At 43.6% G+C, this 23444-nt stretch overlaps 1 protein-coding gene across 1 annotated transcript in view; it reads left to right on the top strand.

Moving 5' to 3' along the window:
* Positions 1 to 23272, top strand: part of PIEZO2 (piezo type mechanosensitive ion channel component 2) — a 453866-nt gene extending 430594 nt beyond the window's left edge. Inside the window, exons 50-56 of the mRNA XM_073331610.1 lie at positions 3020 to 3208; positions 5992 to 6084; positions 7526 to 7698; positions 11835 to 11954; positions 14332 to 14411; positions 20462 to 20639; positions 21825 to 23272. Of these exons, the coding sequence (XP_073187711.1) occupies positions 3020 to 3208; positions 5992 to 6084; positions 7526 to 7698; positions 11835 to 11954; positions 14332 to 14411; positions 20462 to 20639; positions 21825 to 22077 (1086 nt within the window). The 3' untranslated portion in view covers positions 22078 to 23272. The remainder of the gene's footprint in view (positions 1 to 3019; positions 3209 to 5991; positions 6085 to 7525; positions 7699 to 11834; positions 11955 to 14331; positions 14412 to 20461; positions 20640 to 21824) is intronic.
* Positions 23273 to 23444: the final 172 nt, after the last annotated feature.

Below are 23444 nucleotides of genomic sequence, written 5' to 3'. Positions count from 1 at the left end.
CAGGAGACCAAATATCTTTTCTTTGCTCTAGGCAGGAGCACATCTAGTGTGTGGAGCTGGCATGGTCAGTTGGGCAGTTGCACACCACAAGGGAGAGATGCTGTGTGTGCTTGTCAAGCTGGACAATCAGGACAGGCGTTTGAAAAATATGCAAGATGTTTTAAAGGGGTTCTGGTCTCTGACCCCTGAGCAGTGGAGTACACAATTGTGACCAGAGCAGTCACTGTGGGGCATTTTGGCACAGTTGCTGGAGGACTGTTAGGGTATAACAATGTCCTGTAGTGTGAGACAAATGGTCCTGTAGTGTGAGACAAATAGGTCACAGTGTCTACACTCCCACTGTGTTGACTTCTGTAGGTCAACCATGGGTCAATGCTATTTTGGCAGGTGGTTTTATTGCGTCACCTTAACAGCATGCTTACGTGGGCGGGAGACAAATTTGAGTGTAGACAAGTGCACAAATGCATCCACGCAAGGTGCCTTACATTGACCTAACTTTCTAGTGTGGACAAGGCCTTGTTGAGTAGCCAGGAGTAGAACAGCCTTGGCAGCTTGTAACAGAGGTCAGTGCAGATGAGAATACATAGACCCCACCTCCGCCTAGACCACAATGGAGGTCCAAAGAATTCCTCTCCTGCTTCCTTGCCATCCCTAGTTTGTCCTTCATTCTCCTTTCTGCACTATTCCCCTATTTTTACTTTTTTATTTGTTTCCACCTCTTTGATGTAGCCTTTCTTTGTCTTTCTTTTGTCAATTTTTAAAACATTAGACTCAGACAGTTTAAATGAGTTAAGATTCAGTTCGAATAAAAATCGGGGATCCTGGATTCAGTGTTATCTTTGTAAAAAACAGCATCCGGATGCTTGGTTGTTTTGCCAATTTTAAAAAGAAATTAAGTGTTGTTTTAGGAATAGGAAATAACCCAACCATTCAGAAAATAATAAAATGGCCTTATATTTGAGTGTTTACTGACATATTTCTAGTTTTATTATAATCCTACCTCTTAACTGTACTTTATTTCAAGGTGTGTCACTTAGTTACAAGTAAATTAACCGGATATCCACACATACCTGGCATTTAGTTGTTTACATTCCTGTCATGAATTGAATTGCATCACATCACACATTTCAGAAATTAATAGGGAAAGATACAGGGAGTAATCCAGTTTCAATTGTGCTCTACGTGTTGTTTTTTCTATAATAGGAACATTCTATACTGTGCTATGGAATAATTCTAGAATATATAAGTTTCCAAGTCTAAGTCATGATGTGTGTGCCAATGACACACATTGCCACACTTGCTGATGGATTTTGCATATCTCAAAAATCTGTATGTTAAAAACAAAATAACTGATGATAACTGAGAGTAGTTCAAGGTACGTCTCTGAGTGGTATTCCTGAGTAACTTGGCTATTACTAACTCTCTGAGCTGCTTTGTAATAGCATTAAAGGTGCCTGAAATAACCTTCTACAGATAAATGATATGTCCCTTGAGAGCTCAATATGATATTAATGAAAACAGTGTCTTGTAGTGTGAGACAAATGGTTTGACACAATACTTTTAAAATGTAACTGATTTGTTTTAAATATAGAGTTGTATTACAAATGTAATATTCTCTTAGGGCTTTATGGATTCATGTTGTAAAGCAAGAACAATTTCCTGAAAGCCAGATTTCTGGCAAGTGTATGCGTGCAATGCAACTTTATTTTGTATATGCCATCTTTCATACACATTTTATTTCAAAATGCTGTACAGAGTTAATGTTTGCTGTGTTGGTCCCAGGACAATCTGTAACCCACTAGCCCCTCTTTTTTGTCCTGTGACTGCAGAGGTGTTAACTGGCAACTTCACCTTGAATGGTTAGACTACGTGTTAACTAGTTATGCTAAAAAATTTGTTCCACCTTCTATTTAGCTGGGACACTCTGCCTTTCCCAGACATGAAGAAGAGCTCTGTGCGAAAGCTTGTCCCTCTCACCAACAGAAGTTGGTCCAATAAAAGCTATTACTTCACCCACCTAGTCTCTGTACAGAGTTAAATCCTATAAGAGAGCAGGCAGAATAAATCACAGTGATGCAAAGACATTGTATGTGCTGGTGAATCCATTAAAGCATTCAGTCATGAGGCCAGTAACAGAGGGGGAGAGGAATCCTAGCGGGGGGGGCAGGGGAGGGAAGATTTGTTTTCTGGTGTGATGGGAAAAGAGAAGAAGAGATGCAAGAAGATTGTTCTAGACCCCAGGAGCTGCAGAAGAGAAGGCTCTCACTCCAATAATGGACATATTGTGGAAAGGGAGAGCAAAGATCCTGGTGCTAGGCAAGATTAAGGAGCAGGATTGGGGATCAGAGACAAGGGAGGTGGGCTGAGAAGCACTCTGGGGCAAGCCCACAGAGAGTTTAAGAACAAGGAGGACAGTTTTGAATATATCTGAAGTGTATGGGGAGTTAGTGCAGTGTAAGACTGACATTTATATGTCTATTGCTGAAAAATAAACACAAACTTTCTCTGCAAGAAAAGTTACAATGTTTTCAGGATCTAAAAGTTTCAATTCTGTCTAAAAGGGATCTGAGATAAAACAGTGTTTGAAGCACAGCTTGGTGAAAGTTGATGGCTTCAATAGGCAAAGAATTGAGCAAACCTTCAGGTTTTTTTTAGTTTTGGTTCATACGGCTTCATGCCTTCTGTTTGAGAAGAAAGTTCAAATGAACCTCCCCATTGTTATCTCATTTGGGATTGGGAACATGCTGAACCCCACAAAGTTTTGCAAGGTTTTCACCCCAAGCCCTAAAATGACCCAGGTTCACTTGAAACTTACCTCCATGTTTGCCTGAAACTCAACCAAGTTTCAGTCAAATCCCAGCCCAATTTTGACTCAAAATGTTCATGAAACTTGTCCTGAACTAGGTTTTGTCATGAGCCATGAAAGAGGTTATTATTTATTCATACATGGGTTCATATTAAAACTGTCCCACTGCTGAACACATGGTTTGCTTTACCATGTGACTGTTTTTTGTTGCAGAGATACCCACAGCCAAGAGGCCAGAAGAAAAAGAAAGTTGTGAAGTATGGAATGGGTGGCATGATTGTTGTCTTGCTGATTTGTATTGTCTGGTTCCCTCTGCTCTTCATGTCTTTAGTCAAATCTGTTGCAGGCGTCACCAACAGGCCTCTTGATGTATCAATCACGATAACCCTTGGAGGTTATCAGGTAAATGACAGAAGAAAAGTCAATTATTGCCCTATATGTCTTTGTTCTGTTCTTTACATTGAGCTGTCAAGGTTCCTTCCCCACTCTGAACTCTAGGGTACAGGTGTGGGGACCTGCATGAAAAACCCCCTAAGCTTATTTTTACCAGCTTAGGTTAAAACTTCTCGAAGGTACAAACTATTTTACCTTTTGTCCCTGGACTTTATTGCTGCCACTGCCAAGCGTCTAACAAAATATAACAGGGAAAGAGCCCACTTGGAAACGTCTTTCCCCCAAAATCTCCCTAAGCCCTACACCCCCTTTCCTGGGGAAGGCTTAACAAAAATCCTCACCAATTTGCATAGGTGAACACAGACCCAAACCCTTGGATCTTAAGAACAATGAAAAAGCAATCAGGTTCTTAAAAGAATTCTTTTAATTAAAGAAAAAATTAAAAAATCACCTCTGTAAAATCAGGATCGTAAATACCTTACAGGGTAATCAGATTCAAAACATAGAGAATCCCTCTAGGCTAAACCTTAAGTTACAAAAAGACACAAAAACAGGAATATACATTAAATTCAGCACAACTTATTTTATCAGCCAGAACAGAATTTAACGCATATCTAACTAGATTGCTTACTGACTTTTTACAGGAGTTCTGACCTGCATTCCTGCTCTGGTCCCAGCAAAAGCATCACACAGACAGAGAGGACCCTTTGTTTCCCCCCACTCCAGCTTTGAAAGTATCTTGTCTCCTCATTGATCATTTTGGTCAGGTGCCAGCGAGGTTATCTTAGCTTCTTAACACTTTACAGGTGAAAGGGTTCCAACTGAGTTATGCAGGAGGTCAGACTAGGTGAACTCTCCTGTCGACATAGAGTGGCTGCATGAGCCATCTGTAAGCTGGCTAGTGTAGACATGGTCTAACATTTAGGGCATGGCTACACTTGCAGATGTAGAGCGCTTTGAGTTAAACCAGCTGTCGTAGAGCGCAGTAGGGAAAGCGCTGCAGTCTGTCCACACTGACAGCTACAAGCGCACTGGAGTGGCCCCATTAGCAGCTCTTGCAACGGCCACAGAGAGCATGCATTGTGGCAGCTATCCCAGCATGCACGTGGCTGCAACGTGTTTTTCAAATGTTGGGGGGTGGGGTGGAATGTAACAGGGAGTGTGTTGTGTGGGTTGTGGGGGGGAGAGAGAGTGGGTTGGGGGGGGGGGCTGAGAGCCTGTCAGCATGCTGTCTTGTAAGTTCAGACAGCAGCAGCAGCAGACTCCCCCTCCGCCCCACCTCTCTCTCTCACACACAGCATTCCACGGTAATGGTTGCTTTGTCTCGGAGCAGATAAGCAGCCAGCTGTCAGAAATGGAGCTTCCAAAGGGCTTATCTGCATTCCTACAGCAAGTTCAAGGCTGATCAGAGCGCAGTAATGCAACACCTCATTAACACTGATGCCCGGGCGTTTCAGCCAAGGCGCAACAAGCATTAATCTACTCGCAGAGGTGGGGTACCAGGAGCGTTCTAGCCGTGGAGTCAGAGCACTCTACGTGCCTTGCCAGTGTGGATGGGTAGTGAGCTAGGGCGCCCGGGCCTGCTTTAATGCGCTCTAACTCGCAAGTGTAGCCAAGCCCTAAGTCTCTGTCAAGTGTTGGTGCAATCTGGAAAATGAAAAGAATGTAAACAAACCTGAGTCAGATATTTGGGTGATCATTCCATATTTATCTCATCTCTTTCACTGGGGCCCACTTTTGTACTAGCTGGCCAATTTCGGGGTCCAATCAGATTTTGAAAGAGCCCAGCAAGCAATGTAGTTTGTAGGGATGCCTTCATTTATCTCACTGAAAGTCACTGGGACTTAGAAACCTGAGTGCCTTGGTCACTTTTGAAAATGAGATTTGGAGACAGATGTTTAAAGGAATTAAGGCACCTAATTCCCATTGAAATCAGTGGGAGTTAGGTGCCTAAATACCTTTTCAAACCTGTCCCCCTTCTTCCCCCGACTACTAAATCAGTGAGGTATTGCAATGCTAAGCAAATCAATGCCTAAATTTCTTTAAAAATCTGGGTCTGAATCACCTTTGAAAATGGGATGTAGACTCCTAAGTACCTTAAGCACTAAAATTTTACATGCATTTCCCAGGAAAGGGGTTATGGGGGAGAGGAATGATCAGAGAGGCCATTTTCGCTTTGCCTTTCTTAGGAGCGAGTCTCATGGCCCTTTGTGAAATTTTAAAAAAATGTTATTTCCAGATTAAAATATGCTGTGGAGCATTTACAAAAATGAACACAAAAGATTTCTAAAGTGAATATTAACATGGGATATTCACAAACAGCCACAGGAATTCACTTCTCTGAAGGAGTAAATCTAAAATGACAGCTGTCAGAAGTGTGATAGCATATACAGAATAGTCTCCATTTGTTCTCTCATTCATGTTTGCTCTGACCAATGCAAATAGATGTTTGCCTGAAAGAAATTTCAAATGATGGAATTTCCACACATTTCTGGATGGGATTGCTTAACATTAGGACCATTTTGGAACAAAACATGGTGAAATGTTTTGATTTAGGGGTAGTTTGTTTTCCCCAAAATTGGACCATTTAAGAAAATTTGACAAGAAATTCAGAGCTTCAGTTCTGGAAGTTTTTAGATCTCATGTGTGACCTTTTTTGCCGTCCCTCAGAATCTCTCCCTATGGCACCAAGGACTGACATAGTCTTAGACTGAAATTCACAGAATGTTTTATTTTTAATGTAGAAACAAAATGAAATATATTTGACAAGGATGTGTTCTTTTATTTTCCAGCCTATTTTTACAATGAGTGCTCAGCAGAACCAGCTCAAAGATTTGAATCAAACTGAGTTCAATTCATTTCAAAGAGAATATTCGGGTAATACTGTAAGTAAAATGTGGAGTGTTTCATCATTTTAAGAATTTGTGTGTATACGTCCAGTGTATTCTGATCGGCCAAATCATTCTGTTTAATTTCCTTTGGGTGACAATAAGGGATCAATAGTGCTGGCCTTATTAAGATGATTAGTTCCATTGAATTTGTCTGAAATAAAGACTACTTACATGAATAAGAGCTTCCAAGCGTGAGATCTTTAAGGATATGTTTACACTACAATAAAATACCTGCAGCTGGCCCTGGTCAGGTGACTTTGGCTCCTGAGGCTATACGATTGCAGTGTATACATTTGGGCTGTGGCTCCAGCCCAGGCTCTAGGACCCTCCCTAAGACGAACCCTGAGTATTTGTCAGTAATCATTTCACTTAATAGTGTCTGCAAAGCTACTTTAGGTTTCCTTGGTAAGAGAAAAGCATTCAAAAGCAGACCTTAAATGCACGTGGTAGCCAGTTTTTCAGTAGACTCTATTTAAAAGATGTCAAACACACTTTGCATCATATCATTATCTAAAAGTATAAAAACCATCAACATGCCTTACCCTAAAACAAGCACGATGCATCTTATGCCATGTTATTTGCCAGCAGTTGGAACAAATATTTGTCCCATACTCACCTTCTCCTTTGGTAACAAGAGTCTGCAGGCCCCATTCTTCTATGCAGAATTCCCCATTTTCACTTTGCTAAAAGTGTTACTTATATAAGCAGACGGGGTTTGGGGATAGAAATGTAAAATTCATTAATTTGGACTCTCCCTGTCTCACCTCACCCAGAGTAGAAGGGGAAACAAGGCCAAAGCCAAAAGAAGATACCCCCAGCCATGTTGTGTGGTATCTTGGGCCTCCTGAATTCTACCTTGCACTTTGAGAACGCCTCAAGTTACCATGTGGTCCAATGCGATGTCTGGTAATCTACGTCACATAGAATTTGTCAGACGAATTACATATAATGGTAGCCATTTGTGCTGTGTGGCGCCCCTGTGAACTTGCTTAAAGTAAGTTTGAGGTGCCACGCAAAACAAGTGGGGACTAGAACATATATTATCTCAAATTAAAATTTGTTCTGGATAACTCATTAGCTGCACTTGCTTAAATGTGTATTGAGGACCTCAGAAATGGAAGCATAGAATCCATATGCTTAATTTTATTCAGGCCCATTTTTGCAAATGTTTTTTTTACCAGATTAGGTGTTTTTTTTTGTTTTTTAAATCAGTTTCACTAGCAATGCAATTTTTTTTCGCATCATTGACTTCTAGTCTGGGCTGTATTCTGGGTAAACCTCTCCCCTCTTATGCCTTACCTGGTGCCTGAGGAAAACCATCAGTGCAAATCACTAGGCTCATAATTAGTAGTACACCTATAGTTCTGGCTGACCTGTAAGAATAGTTGTGTGTTTCATGTATGTTAAACTTTCCTTTCTCTTTTTGCGTGTACAGGGTGCTTTGCAGTTTCTTGAAGGCTATGGAAAAGAAGATATAACTGTAGCAGAACTAGAAGGGAATTCAAATTCATTGTGGACTATCAGCCCTCCCAGTAGAAAGAAAATGATTCAAGGTCTCCGAGATTTTTCTGCTGAGTTCACTCTAGTTCTTTCATGGAGTATTCAAAGGTAAATAGTATGATGATATTGACAGATTGATTGTTGGGCTAGGGCTGCTGGTTTAATGGAAGTGTTTTGCATTGCCCCTGTATGTGTGATGTGTTTATTTTCCCATCCAATTCTCTCATTCATCAGGTCAGGAAGACTGAGAGTGGGTGGCTGGGGAGGAGATGGGGAAGGGAATGATCTTTGTCGCTCAACAATGAGCCCTCCTGGCAACAAAAAATAACATTCATGAATTTTAAAGGGAAGCTTGCCTTAGAACTCCTGAGCAAGAATGCCCTTTGCCAGGCATTAGCACCTCCAAGGTGGAAACTATGAAAGCAGGAGTAAAATGATCTGAGATTCAGCATGGAAGAACATAGGGGAAAAGATTTCAGAGTAGCAGCCATTTTAGTCTGTATTCGCAAAAAGAAAAGGAGGACTTGTGGCACCTTGTTAGTCTCTAAAGTGCCACAAGTCCTCCTTTTCTTTATAGGGGAAAAGCAAGTTCTAGAGTAGGACTATGATGCTTGAGCTTTTCTACCAGTGAAAGATTGTTACCAAGACTACTGCAGACCTTTTTCGAACATGCAGTACGCTAAAGAGCACATCTGCCATAAAAATACAGCTAAGGGTAGCATAAAAAGTAAAAAAAAAACCCTATCAACTTCATTTGTGACTCTGCTGATACTGTAGCTTTGGTGACCAAAAGACACTTTTAAAACAAGGTGCACGCAGCGTAGGCCAAATTGTCAACAGTGACTCGAGGTCGTGGCTTCCTCAGGGTTTGAGTGCCCAACCTGAAGCACTTTGGAGATGCCTGATTTTCAGACCATGCAGAGCTTCTGCCCTCTGAAAATCCAGTAATTTTCAGGGGCCTCAGGTTGGGCACCCAGAAACTGAAATCCTAACCTCAATCTTCAAAAACAACCATTTATTTGGGGGGCCCCAATGTGGGTAAAGAGAAAAACATGAAAATCCCAACCTTAGGGTTTAAAAACCAATGACCAGACTAATAGGAAATCTGCTTCAGACAACATGCTCATCAATAGTTATGTAAATTAAACACTTTGAAGGACCAGGCCTTTGGAAAAAACATTTGGTATAAGCAGATAATTTAATGGGGAAATGAAATTAAGGTACAAAAGAGAAACAATCAGTCCTCTTGCTGCGGCTTTACAGCCTCAAGCGCTATTGGCCATACCCTTTATGCTGTAAGGAATTAAATAGCAAGACACAAGATGAAAAGCAGTTAACTACCTGAACGTCTAGAGGGAGGTGGGGGGTACGGTCTGAGGGCTAGATCCAGCCCATTGCTTCATTTCATCCAGCCCGCAGCTAGTCTCCAGGCCGTGGGCCGAAAGCTCCAAGCCTCGGCGCCCCGTCGTAGTGCTGGAGTCACTAGCGCTGGCTTGCCCCACTGTGGGGGGAAGCTAGTGTCGCCAGGCCTTTAAAAGTCTGGTCAGCTCTGTGCAGCTCCTGGAAGCGACTGGCATGTCCCTGTGGCCACTAGGAGCAGGGGCAATCAGGGAAGTTCTGGACACTGCCCCCACCCCCTGCACAGAACCCCCAGCCCCTCCACCTAGGGGCTGGACATGGCAGCCACTTCTGGGAGCAGCACTGAGCCCCGGCTCTGCCTTAGCCCCACTGTGCCACCGACCGGGAGCCGCCTGAGGTAAGCACCGCCTAGCCGGATCCCGCACCAAGAACCCCCTGCCCCAGGTCAGAACCCCCTCCCAAACTCCAAACCCCTTGGCCCCAGCCCAGAGCCCCCTCCTACACTCCAAACTCCTCATCCCCACCCCCAGCCGGACCCCTCACCTCCTCCCACACCGCAACCCCCAGCCCGGAGCCCCCTTCCACTCCCTGAACCCCTCATTTCTGGCCCCACCCCAGAGCCTAGGGGAAACCCTGATCCTCCGCACCCCCAGGCGGGGCCCACAACTGTGTGTGTGTGTGTGTGTGTGTTTGTGGCCCACGACTGTTTTTTTCTGTGGGTCAGTGGCCCAGATAGAAAAAAGATTCCCCGCCCCTGATCTAGAGCCACCCTGAACTAAGTAGAGACAATGCCCATTCCCTTCATTGGGGCATGTGCCCATTTACTCTAGGGCTCATTTTCCCCCTGGTGTACAGTCTTCCCTTCAAGCTTTGCTACACTCCTGTAAGAGCCATGCTGTGGTGTGCACAGATTGCACATTAATAAGAACATAAGAGCAGCCATACTGGGTCAGACCTATGGTCCATCTAGCCCAGTATCCTGTCTTCCTACAGTGGCCAATGCTAGGTGCCCCAGAGGGAATGAACAGAACAGGCAATCATCCAGTGATCCATCCCCTGTTGTCCATTTCCAGCTTCTGGGAATTGTAATATCTAACCCTGATAAAAGAATCATGTAGATGGACACCTGGGCTCCTATCATAACAGCTGTCCCTTCACAGCTACATTACTAGGAGTTGTGTACATAAATCGAAAACAAATATTGGACCCATAATAAAAAAGATACTTTATTTAAGGTTAAAAAATAATTAATTAGACCTTTTTTATTACTGTGAAAAGATAGTCTGTTATCCAGTGGAAATATAGCTTCCTCCTTTATTCAGAGCTACAGTCCATTTTTAATACTCCTCAACTAATCTATCAGTTATGTTAGTTTAATTAAAAACAGTAATGAATTGGATCCTTTATCTTTGGGAAGCAGTGGACTATATAGTAAGTATGATTGAATATTACATGGTTAACATTTACATCAGTTGAGGCCAAGCTTGTTCAGCCTGAAGGCCAATCATCCGATTTTAAAAATGTCAGGGGGCCGCGCTTAGTTCTCTGTGAGAGATTCTCTGGTGTATTCTGCTCCTCTGGCAACATAGGGGAGCAGAAGACACATGCAAGTCCACTGTTGGGGATTCTCCCAGCGTCGAGGAGCCTCCAGCAGGCAGAGAGCTGACACAGCCAGCTCCTACTCCCTCCCTGCAGCCCCTGTCACAAAGGGCATGTGGGATGTGGAGGGAAAGGAGCGGCTGTGGCATTTTTTCACTGCATTCCAGCTTCCTACAGCTGCCATGTGGTCTAACGAGGACTGTTACCAGCTGATGGAGCTTAGAACAGTCACTGGGCTGCTCTAATTTGGGCTGGGACAGAGAATCAGGGAATTGTGTTGTAATTGGCTGTTGATTTTCAGCTTCTCCTTTCCCCCCTCCTCCTAAGCTCTCCTAAGTGACTGGGAGGACCTGGGAGGACGGGGGTGGTGGTGGGAGAGATGGAGAGGGTGGCCTGCCTTTGCTAGATGCTGCCCTAGGCTCAGGTAGAGCCAGTTAAGCTTCTCTGCTACTCTCCCTGGAGCTCCCACAGCCTAGCAAGGAAGCAGGCAATGGAGGAGCCAGAACTACCCTCCTCTCTGTGCTGTGATGCAATCAGCAGGGCAGCTGCTGAGCAGCTGGACAGAACCTTATTGGCTCACCCCATCAGTGCCCTAGGGCTGCAAAGGAAGTAGTGGGAGGGAGCTGGGAAAGCAGTGCCCCCATCCATCTCCCCAGGGTGCACAGGGCTGATTCAGGCACTTCCATTTAAAAATCATCAGGGGAAACATGTTTTCTGTTCATAATCAAATACACATTTTCATCTTGTCTCAAGGGCCCCAGGAACCCTCAGCCTAGACACCCTGATTTATAAGTGGTGTTTGAATGAGGGGATGAATACCATGTTCTTATTTCATTTGTACATGAGCCCACTGATGATAATGAAAGTCTTTAGAATCACTCGGAGAGCATTGGTAGTTGGAGTTGAGGTTAGTCAGGCAACGAGGTGTCATGTGCCGTCTGCCAAGGCCAACATCTGGCCTCTGTGTTCAAAAGCAAGCCGTCAGGCAGGTTTCTGTGTAAGGCTTCTATTTTGACTTTGACACAGTTACATTGTACTATCAAAAATTGCCTCTGAACCATATAAAGCCATGATCAATAATGGCAGGGGGATTTAGGCCACTAAACATCGGCTGCGGGTTCCGTGTGCTGTCTTGGTAGCCTGATGCTTGACAGGATATGGGGAAGGGCCATCAGCACCATGCGGATAGACTAGCAACCCCACATCAGCTAAGCACAGCTCAGAGAACTGGGCATTGTGTGGTACTGAGCTTCACTATCTGTTTTCATTTTCATTTATTGTTATAGAAACCTCTCTCTTGGTGCAAAAGCAGAAATAGCATCGGATAAGCTTTCCTGTAACCTACTGAACAAAACTAGAGAAAATATCGCTACAATGATGTCTGGGGATCACACGGTAAAGAAGGTGTAAGTTATGTTCTTGACTTGTTCATACAGATGTTTCTCTTAAAGCAGATAACTAACAGGTGCACAGTTGTTACCTATAATGTAATCTCATAGCATAGCATATACCATAAAACTGAAACATACTTCACTGATTTCAGAGTAACAGCCGTGTTAGTCTGTATTTGCAAAAAGAAAAGGAGTACTTGTGGCACCTTAGAGACTAACCAATTTATTTGAGCATGAGCTTTCATGAGCTACAGCTCACTTCATCCGATGTCTTCACATATATGTCTTCATCCGATGAAGTGAGCTGTAGCTCACGAAAGCTCATGCTCAAATAAATTGGTTAGTCTCTAAGGTGCCACAAGTACTCCTTTTCTTTTTGCGGATACTTCACTGAATGTACAGCAAAATGGACAGTCACCACCCAAGTGAATACATTACTCAAAGCTCTGAGTGAGGGCCACACCTTGCACCACCAGTGGGGCAGCTGTGAGAGGAATTGTGTTCACTAGCGCACCGGGAGACGGGGAGCATGTATGGATGGTGCAGCATACTGTGTCCTCTTCGCCAACTCCACTTTCCTGGCAACAAGGATTGGCAGAGCCCCTGGCTTTTGCACAGACTATAAAGGGGTGAAAATTCCTAGCACCTACACAAAGGCCAAGGACATTCTAGCCCTATACTAATAAATGTTACTTCAAAGGTAATATGCAGCGGTGTTGTAGCTGTGTCAGTCCCAAGATATTAGAGAAACAAGGTGGGTGAGGTGATATCTTTTATTGGGCCAGCTTCTGCTGGTGAGCGAGACGAGCTTTCCAGCCACACAGAGCCCTTCTTCTGGTCTGGGAAACTTAGGGTATGTCTTGACTAGCATGCCGCAGCGGTGCTTTAACGTGGCTGTGTCGTTGCAGCACCAGCACTGGGGGAGAGCTCTCCCAGTGCTGTAAAAAAACCACCCCCACGAGGGGAGTAGCTCCCAGCGCTGGGAGAATGGCTCCCAGTGCTGGGACACTGTCTACGCTGGCACGTCACAGCGCTGAAACTTGCAGTGCTAGGGGAGGGCGTGTTTTTTCACACCCCTGAGCGAGAAAGTTGCAGCCCTGTAAAGCGGCAGTGTAGACAAGGCCTTAATCAGAGTGTCACAGCTAAACACAAGGTGGAACAGATTGTTTAGCATAAGTAGCTAACACACCTTTCAAAGGACCATTCAACGTGAAGTGGCCCTTTAACACCCCTGCAGTCATAGGGAGGAAAGGAAAGCGGGGGGGAGGAGAGAGAGAGAGAGAAAGCAGCTGGGGGGGAGGGTTGTTAATGGGTTATGATTTTTAGCATCTAGCAAAGTTATGAATTTAAATTCCCAGGCTTGTTTTTTGAAAGCGTTGTACAGGTTTCCTTTGAGGATGAAGACTGATAGGTCAGATATAGAGTGATCACTAAATGCCCCAAAAGCAAATATGTGGGTGAAACCAGATAATTGCTATGGTCTTAAATGAACTCTCACAGAAAAATAATAAAAGGCAAAAACACCCTGTCACCTGTGGGTGAATACTTTTCACAAAGTGATCCTCGGTATCACTGCAGTGTTTTTAACATTGACCTACCCTAAGATTCCAGGAACGTCACTCTGAAGCCTAAAATGTCTGGTGAGTCAGTGCAAAGCAACAGATACTGCTACGCGGATGGTTGAGGGCTCTTTTTGTTCAGAATATATGTAGGTCTATTGCACAGATATATGGCTGCATATAGGTCTATATTGTATGTCTTTGCATGTCTTTTAAATATTTTATTTCTCATACTTTTTAAATAAAGGCATTTCCTGGAGGGTGTGGATCTGTTTGAGGCAAGAAGTAAATGATGTATTTGTAAGCCCCATTCTCAGAAGGCAGTAATTTTATAAAAGCTACACCCACTCCCACATGGTCTTCCCCGAGCTTAGCACTAGCTGAACACTGTACTATTCTGAGATTATAAACATTTCCATCAGATGTACTTCATTTATTTAGCAAGTGGTGGTGTGTTGCCTCTCTCCTTTTTGATAGTGTGATACAATATTTTTGTTTAAGTGGGAAAACAAAGGAATGCGTTCCCCAGGCCCTCATTCCTCCCTGTGCACACACATACCCAGCATTCGTGGTTGATGACCGGTGAGTGGGGAAATTTTGAATGGAACGCTTTTGTTAAAATATTGGCAGAACATCACTGGTAAGTCCATTAAAGTCAATGGAGTGACACTGGTTCAAAGCTGATGTGAGCTCAGAATCCAGTCCAAAAATTACAGCAAAGTACTCTCCTTCTTCAAACTGGAATCATATTCTACAGCTGCCCCAAGAGGGACTAAGGGAATTTATAAAGATACAAAAATATGGAATCATTTGCTGTCACATTTTTCTTGCAGGACGCTAGAACTGATGTTTCCATACTACATCAAGGCACCTAGTGATTCTCTGGCAAAACCCATAAAGCAACTATGGAAAGGTATGTACTGCAGGCTGTGGTTATCTCTATGTATATATTTTTTCATTGTGAAACACACAAGGCTGTTTAGGTGATAATGGGACTGTGTCAAGGAAGGTTGGGCTGCTGCTCTGCTCTGTTGTAGCTATTGTGTAGGTAAAAGGAGGATATCGGGCTCTAGAGCTATCGACCCAACACCTTTCACACAAGAAAAACCCTCAAAGCTGTGTTTAAATACTTAGCCCTTATATAGAATGTTTTAGCTGAGGGGCTGAAAGCACTTTGCCAAAGGTGTGTGAACATTGTTTACCCCCATTTTTTGAGATGGGAAAGTGGAGGCACAGAGAATTTAATAGCAACATTTTAAAACTTCGATACCTGAAGTCAGTCATCAAATTGCATAGTTAGGCATCCTCATGGGCTTTCATTTATTATTATTATAATAATTAGGAATTATGGTAGATCCAACCGAGGATCAGGGCCCCATAGTGTTAGGCCTTGTACCAACAAGTAAGAATTAACTGCCCAAAAACTTTGTTAATGCAGTTAAAACTTTGTTAAGGTTAACCCGAACCCTCATGCTCTTCTGGAGTGACAAGTGCACCTGTACAGAAACTGCTGAAAACCAGGAATTATACGGTTAAGGTGCACACTAGCCCCAGCCTGTAACCTTAACTCTGCCCTCTTTGAGTGATGCCCCCATACACTCCTGACAGATGGTGTAGCACTGTATCCTTCCAGATAATATGGAACGCTGTGGAGACACAGCATGTGGGCACAGTAGAAGAAACCATCAGACAATGGCAGGCTTAGAGAACACCGGCAGGCTTAGAGAACACCAGCTGACTACACTTAGCCTGTACTCAACCACTCCTACATGCACTGACTACCTCAGAGAAACCGGCTGTTATAACCCCTTACAATCCCTTGGCCTTTGTACTAAGGATTTCTCTGGTCGACCACCTACACTTACCTCTGTAGTGCCCTGTCACATATGCTACCCAACTACTATAAATCCCCAGGGCAAGAATATATTATTCTGCTCCTCTACTTCTGCAACCAACATAACTCAGCCCAGAAATAAGAGGATTGTGATCCTTTTGGGTGCATTTGCTCCTCTCATGTCACAGTGTGAGGTGTGGCAATCTGCTGCAAGTAATCCCTGCACCAGTCAGTACAGTGTCCCTAACACAGCGAAGGTCAGATCGAGTGCATGCAGGCAAATAAGAGAATACAATTCTGTGGGACACAATACACATGAAATGACACATTTACCAAGTCATTCTTCATGTCTGCTTATTATAGGGCAGGCCTTCCTAAAACACACGTACAGTATAACTGCAGTGGCTTTTGCCAGTGCCAGAGGGCAGAGCGAAAGTTGCAAAGCGGCGCTGGTGTGTACCTTAACTCTGTATTTCCTGTTTTTCAGAGGTTTAAGTACTGGTACACTCAACATTCTGGAAGGGCATGAGGCATTGCTGCTCAGCTTGAACTCTGTACTGACTGACATTTTCAGACAGTGAATTTCCCTTGTTTTTTGAGGAGGTGATGGTAATGAGGGGGTCATGACTGCGGAGTACCTGAGGGGAGACTTGACTGCAACTCAGCTACCAGCTCTGTCCCTCTCCATGTCCCCAGTCGGGCTGGAGGGAGGAAGGAAGATGGTAACCAATGGTCTGTGAGGAGCACATCTACCAGCAGGAGGCAGCCAGGGTACTGGAGAGGAGCCCCAGGCTCTGTATTCCTCTTCACAGATAGTATAGGGGGAAGGAGTCCAACCCTCTGCAGAATAGGAAGTGGGGAGTAGCCCACTCAATGGGAAATTCTCAGATGAATCCAAACACTCCATGGAGACAAAGCCAACCTGACACAAGAGCTCTGACACATTCCTCTTAAAGGGTGTTCTCCCTTCCTTTCCCAAACAGAGGTGGCGAGGTGTGTGGGCCGTGGTGCCCGGCCTCCAGGAATATTCAGGGCTCAGGGGCCTGGCTCCACCAATGTTCGGAGCCAGGTCTCTCCCTCCGCCCTGCCTGCCACCCCCGCGCGCCTCCCACGTAGCATCCCTGCCTCAAGTGGGCGGCTGCCCTGCCGCTCTGCACTACACTCCCTCGCCACCGCCCGCTGCTGCCTACTACACAAGAGCGGCGCCGGCGGCAGGCTGAGGTGGCTGCTGCACCTGCGGCGGGAGGCGGGAAGGAAGCGAGCACATGACTGGCAGCCCTCCCCTCCCCCGGCACCCCCCGGGAGTCAACGCTGAGGGTGCTTCTGGGAGACAGAGTCCAGACCTCACCTGAGCAGCTGCTGGGGCTTGGGTGAGTTTCCGACCGTATGATCCATGCCCTCCACACCCCTGCTGCAGCCACCACTCCCGCCCCACGCTGGGCAAGGGGCAGTCCCATCCCCCGGGAGACTACGGTGAGGGGCAGCAGACTGCAGCCGTGGAGGCCAGCCCCCACCCCCGGCACCCACCACAGGGGAGGTGAGGAGGCTTCCTGGACCTGAGCAGCTGGGGCTTGGGTGTGTGTTGTGCCACCCTGATCCACCCACCCCCGCCTGCAGTCACTGCTCCTGCCCCATGCTGGGCAAGAGGCAGCCCCCAGTGAGGCTATGGTGAGGGGCGCCACCAGGGGAGGAGGTCCCATGTGATGGCAGCCCCCTCCCGGCACCCAGCACAGGGGAGGCAAGGGGGCTTCCTGGACCCTCAGAGGGGCCCTAGGAGCACATTCAGTGACAGTGGTGAAGGGTGAGTGGGCTGTTGGGGAGAAGTGGGAGCCACTTCCCCCAGAGCTTGATGCTGCCAGCGGGAGAGGGTTGCAGGGAGTCCTCTCTGGCCCTAGCCCCGGGGCTACATGAGGGTAGGGTCGTGTTTAGCACAATACTTGATTATTTTATACCCTTTAAGTATATAATTGGTTGTATATGCATACAACAAAATATAATGTATTGAAGCAGGTGAATGCTGCTTCTGACTTTCCACTTTTAATTGGCCCTTGTAATCTTGTGGCGCCGGCACGTTGCAGCTTCATTTTATCCCAGCAACAAATTCTTGATTTGTAGGACCAGTAATAATCAACAATGGATAAATTCCTAATAAAGTTACCCAGAGAAAGAAAGAAGAAAAGGGTAATTCATCAAGTGACTGTCTGAGTTCAACACCCAGCTTTCAAACTGAAGTTATACAAAAGAAATATATAGCACATCCACAAGATAAGAAAAGGAGTTTTCAGCAGTCTTGGCAATCAAGATTTACATGGTTGGAGTACAACAGCAAATTATACAGAGCGTTTTGCTCAGTCTGCAAAGAAGATCTTAATATTTTCTACCAACGCCGAACCAACGTTTATTTCATCTGGATTTCAAGATTGGAGACATACAGTGCATGGTTTTACATCACACGAAAAATCCTCCTGTCGCAAGGAAGCGATACTGAAGTAGGTTGCTCTGCAATCACAGATAAATGCTTCTGCACTAGTGTCGGCCAGTTACAGAAAAGAATCCCATGCGCTGCACAAGCTTTTTAACTGTGTTCGGTACGTAGCTCACAAAGGCATAGCATTACGTGGACATAATGAGAGCGATTCAGATTGGATGCAGCTCTTGTTGCTATGCAGTACAGAGTCAGAGGAACTGAGACAGTGGCTTAGTCACACAAAATACAACTGGCTGTCACATGAGGTTATTAATGAAATCGAAATGATGGCGCTCAGACAAATTATGCAAAAGATCAAGGCTTCAAAGTTTTATGCCATTGTAATGGCTGAGACTACTGATTTGTCAAGAAAAGAACAAGTAAGTTTTTCTTTAGGGTTCTTTTCTAATGAAGACTGGGAGATTTATGAGGAGTTTATTGGGTTTTACCAAACTGATGCAATGGATGCTGCGTCTCTTTTCCAAAATGTGTAAGATACACTTCTCAGGTGTGATTTCCACTTTTCTGATTGCCGAGGGCAGTGGTACAGTGGAGCCAGTAATGTGTCCAGCAAATTTACTGGGATCCAAGCCAGAGTGAAGGATCAAGAGCTGAGAACAGAATTTGTGCACTGTGCGGCATTTTCCCTTATCCTTGCCACGCAGGCTGCCCTGCATAATATTCCAGAATTTCATGATATGTTTTCAATGGTGAAAGATCTCATCAGTGCCTTCAGGGAGTCACCAAAGTGTATGGCAGCATTCAGAGAGTGAAGGGGCGCCTTCTTTACGACTATTGTGCCCAACAAGATGGACACTAAGGATCAGTAGCATTAAATCACTGTTCCACGATTAGGAGGCTATGATGAACTGCCCAGATGAATTTAGTTACTCTTCAGATGAATTTGGCTCAAAATGTAGTGGATTCTCGAAGCTCTCAAAGAACTTCAATCTTTTTCAACGTATTTTATACTAACGGTTCTTGAGAAAGCCATGGGTCCTGTAGAAGAAGCTAATACAAAACTTCCAAGCCCAAACGTGTCATTGGCAAGTGTTATGAAGAAAGTTGGCTTGTTGCAAGAGGTATTGAGTGGGTTGCACACTGACTCGTCATACAATCACTTCTGGGAAACAACAGTAGAGAAGGCAAGAAATTTTTATTTAGATGAGCCTACACTCCTGAGAAAACGGAAGCCACTGAGATGGCTCAACCCTGGAAGCCTTCCTCACACCTTCAGTGACCCCAAAGGGTATTTTCATAAAATATATGTTGGGATCATTTATGCTTGCAAAGTTGCCATTGAACAGAGGCTTTCAACAGACAGCTTCTCATTTGCAGTAAAATTGGAGAAGCATATAACTGATGCAAATGGCTCGAAACAGGACATTACCCCAATAAGTGAAGCTTTCCATGGTGACATTAACATGGAGAGGCTATCTCTTCATTTAGAAATGTTGAGTGATATTTGCAGATTGAGAAATTGTCACCTTAATTCGGTGAGTGAAGTGAAACGATTTCTGAAACAAAATGAAGGCTTGAGTGACATGCTGTCAGAAGTTACAATTCTCCTGAAATTATTCTACACAAGTCCGACTACAACCTGCACTACTGAGTGATCATTCAGTTGCCTGCGCAGACTGAAAAAATTATTTGCAAACGACAATGGGCCAAGAACATCTAAATTACTTGGCATTTCTGCACATTCGTAAGAACTCTATCTCTGAATTGGACATTGCAAGTCTCCTGGATGACTTCATTTCAAGAACTGAACAACGACAAAAAGTGTGCGCTGCCTCCTGAAGAACATCGCAAAAGAAGGGGCTACATTTGTTTTAATTTTAGAAAGTATTTGCTTTTGGAGGGTTATTAATCCAAGCGTGCTTGGTTATTTCCGTATTCAAGAGTATTAATAAAGTTGATATTCTTAGTTAAATAATTTTTTCTTACAATAGTGATATTGTGCAATATAGAGAAACTGGTAAACGCTCACTGTTTCCAGTCCATTTTTACATTATTTTAAAATATATATCGGCTTACAAGGCAGGTGTGGGTGGGACTTGGATCCTTTCTGGGCACCACCAAAAATTATACAAACCTGCCACCCCTGTTCCCAAAGTCTACCAGAGAGAACTCTCAATCTAGGGCATCAGATCTTGAGGAGACACAATTAACCTTACACACTTTGGAGTCCCACTGAAGTCAACAGAGTTAATGTTAAGCTCTTGAATGAGTCCTTGCAGGGCCTAGACACAACTAGTTTTCAGAAGTAATTTCATTTGGAGTTGTGAGTGCCCAGCATGTCTAAAAAATCAGGCCTCATTTATTTAGGTCCCTAAATTTGGATAGTGGCTGACATTTGCACTCAAGTTTGAAAATGTTGGCCATATTTGTTTCTATGAAGTTTTAAATCTGGTTATGTGAGAAAAATTTTAAAAAGACCATTCAAAAGGGATTTTGGGAGGGAAAACACAAACTTTAAAAGGCTAGAGAACCATTGTAGTACTGTTCTATAAACTATTTTAAAATGGGTTCTAAGATTGTTTTAATTGACTTATTTTTAGGTTGCACCGTCACTGTGGCATATTAATAAGCATCTGATCCTAACAAATTTGACTTATTGACAACATGCTTGTTTTTGTGTTAATGTTTTCTCTTTCAATAGAGGGGAGGATGGAAAACATCACTGTTTCTCTTGTCAAAAATGAGTCTAAAGATGGGGTTCGTGAATGGTGGGTTCTCAATCAGCTTGGAAAAAGATACAGACAGGAAGAAAGTCTTGAACTCTTTGTATTCAGTGACAAAGTTAGCCCTCCTAGCCTTGGATTCTTGGCGGGCTATGGGTAAGAGAGAATCTTGTACTTAAAACCACAGTACTGTCTAGCAGAAATAATTTAAGGTGAACTGAGAAATGTATCTCCTGTTGACCAGCGTTTTGTGTAACAGATGACAGCATCACAAATAACTAAAATAAATCATAGAGGTGCAGGACTGGCCCTAGCCCCACCGGAAAAAAAAAAAAAAAAGTGCATTAAGAAGGGAGTAAATTTCATGATTTTGTGGCGATTAAGATCTTTTTTTAGAATCTCTAATGGCCTTCATAGCTAAAACATCATGGTATCAGAGACACGGTATTCCTTATCTTAGGTGGAATAAGAACCCTTCACTAGAAACCCCTAGCAGCTGGATAAAGAAACTGATTTTAAACAGTTTTTTTAAAATAGGTTTGTCATTCTCAATTATAACTAGAGACCGAGTTCTGCCCCCTGGTGTTTTTCCATTCTCAGGATCGGGGATTTGCTCCCCCTACACAACATCCATGTGGAGTGGGGGTTGGACCATGATGGTTGTTTCACCATCCTGCTGCTTACCCTGCCAAAGAACCCTCTCCGTGCTCAGGAAACCGCAGCTGGGAGGGAGAGGCGGACAAGGCCGAAGAGAGGACATACATTGTCTTCTCCCATAACCCTGCAGGGAAATTAACACGGTCTGAGGCTTTTCTGCGTATGCCCTCCCACTTTGTGGAATATTCCTTCATGGGGTTTTAAAGGGAGTGGCCAATGGAGGAAGCATTAGCAGCCCAGCTTCACAGGCCCCAGACCTTGTAGAGCATTATGGTTAATCCTAGCCTCCAGCATATCTCAGGGATCTGCAAGTTCTGGTAAAGAAACCTTAGCAGAAAGATAAACCTGCTGGAGGCTCTCTCTACAGGAATGATTTGGGGGAACCTGCAGTAGGAGAACCCCAAGAAGATTCCTCTCCTCAGCATGTTTTCCACATGGGGTGGGGTTTTTGTCCCTTTATGATTTTAATAGTATACAATTTTTAAAAAGATTTTTAGAAATGATTTTATGAGAAATGTTTAGGTTTTGAAGATTACATATTATTATTCCTAATGCGTAACACAGTTGATTCAGTAGAAATGGTCATCTTTCATAAACCCATCACCACCTTAGTTTTATCAACATTTGCCTGTATTTGGATTTATAACCTGATTAGAAAAACCTCTTTGAACTCTTGTTTTACAGTATCATGGGACTGTATGCCTCAGTTGTCCTGGTGATAGGGAAGTTTGTCCGTGAGTTCTTCAGCGGGATCTCTCACTCCATCATGTTTGAAGAACTACCAAACGTGGACCGTATCTTGAAGTTGTGTACTGATATTTTCTTAGTAAGAGAGACTGGAGAACTGGAACTAGAGGAAGACCTGTACGCCAAATTAATATTTCTGTACCGCTCACCAGAGACTATGATCAAATGGACTAGGGAAAAAACTAATTGATCCCTTTGGAGTCACACTGCAAATCAAGAGGACTTCATCTGAATTTTAAAAAAGCACAATATTCTCATAAGAGCTAAGCCTTTTATAGTTAGGTAGCAATGATTTTTCACAGATTGAGTCTAGGAAGCTACTTCCTTAGGAGTCCATGCTGCCTTCAAATTAAGGATTAATGGTGAAGAAGATTGGTTTGATTTTTTTTTAAAATGCCTACTCCTCTAAAATCAGGGGACCTTGCTTTGTAATTTAATCAACCAAATGTTCTGCATCCTTGTCTAGGTAAGTTAATCTTCCAGACATTAAATTTCTACCCTTAAAGAAAAAGGAAAGAAAGAAACGATCCCTCAGATGACTTCACTGGACCTTTTCTGGAGCGATACAGTTTGTGCAATATGCTGTTGTACGTCACTGACTTTGAAGATATAGTAATGGGAATCTGACTAGCCTTCAGGACAACCATGCCAAAAGGCTATAGTGGGAGCTGAAGAAATGCTAGCCATATCCATTTTTAGAAAAGCAGGGGTTTTGATGTACCGAAGACTCTGTGGACAACCCTCTGTAAGCAAAAAGAAAACAAGTGACAATCTCTTTAATTACCTTATTTTATTTGTACAGTCCCAGAAGACATTTCCAGGAAACATCAATGACTTTTCTCAGGAAAAAAAACTTGGTTTTAGCCCTTAGTTAAACCTTAAAGAATTATGGTGAAATATTGGGGTGTTCTGCTGGGCCATCTTCCCACAATTACTGCTTTCCTTTAGACAGAGAAAAGCCAACTGAATGACTAAGGAGCGGTTTCACTTCTTATATCTCTTTGAAGACTGAATAGTGTGTGCTACTCTGTGCTTCCCACTACATGCTTCCCCTCCCTCCCCCCCATTTTGATGATTTAAGGCAATGGTTTTGTTATCTGATATTCTCCTTTCAGTGTTTCAGGTATACAAAAATGTTTACATATTCCAATTTACATTTTTACATCCGAGACGGGTTTTTTAAGTTCCCAAATATAGAAGTACATATGAGCTTGAAAAATGGCCTTTTCTTAAATTACTATGGTTGGTGACACAAACGGTTCATTAGAGAACATTGTAGCATGAAAATTTATGATTGCAATATAGGATTAATTCCATGTTTAAAAAAATGCAATTTCTGAAAAACAAAATAATTGAGTGGGTAGGGTATGTTAAAAAGGTTATACTGTGTAGTTTTGATTCAGTAATGACTTAAAATAAAGCACATGATGCAAAGTCATTTTAGAAGTATTTTTTCGTCTTCCTCTTTACACTAAATGGGAAACATCTTTATCTAGTTAAACTGTTCACAGTGGAGTTAAGGTCAGTGACAAATCAATCACATTCTTTCAGTTAGCT

The sequence above is a fragment of the Lepidochelys kempii genome, chromosome 2 (assembly GCF_965140265.1).
Source record: "Lepidochelys kempii isolate rLepKem1 chromosome 2, rLepKem1.hap2, whole genome shotgun sequence".
In the NCBI taxonomy this organism is placed as follows: domain Eukaryota; kingdom Metazoa; phylum Chordata; order Testudines; family Cheloniidae; genus Lepidochelys; species Lepidochelys kempii.
The sequence above is the reverse complement of the archived record's forward strand: the minus strand, read 5'-3'. Positions and strand labels throughout refer to the sequence as shown.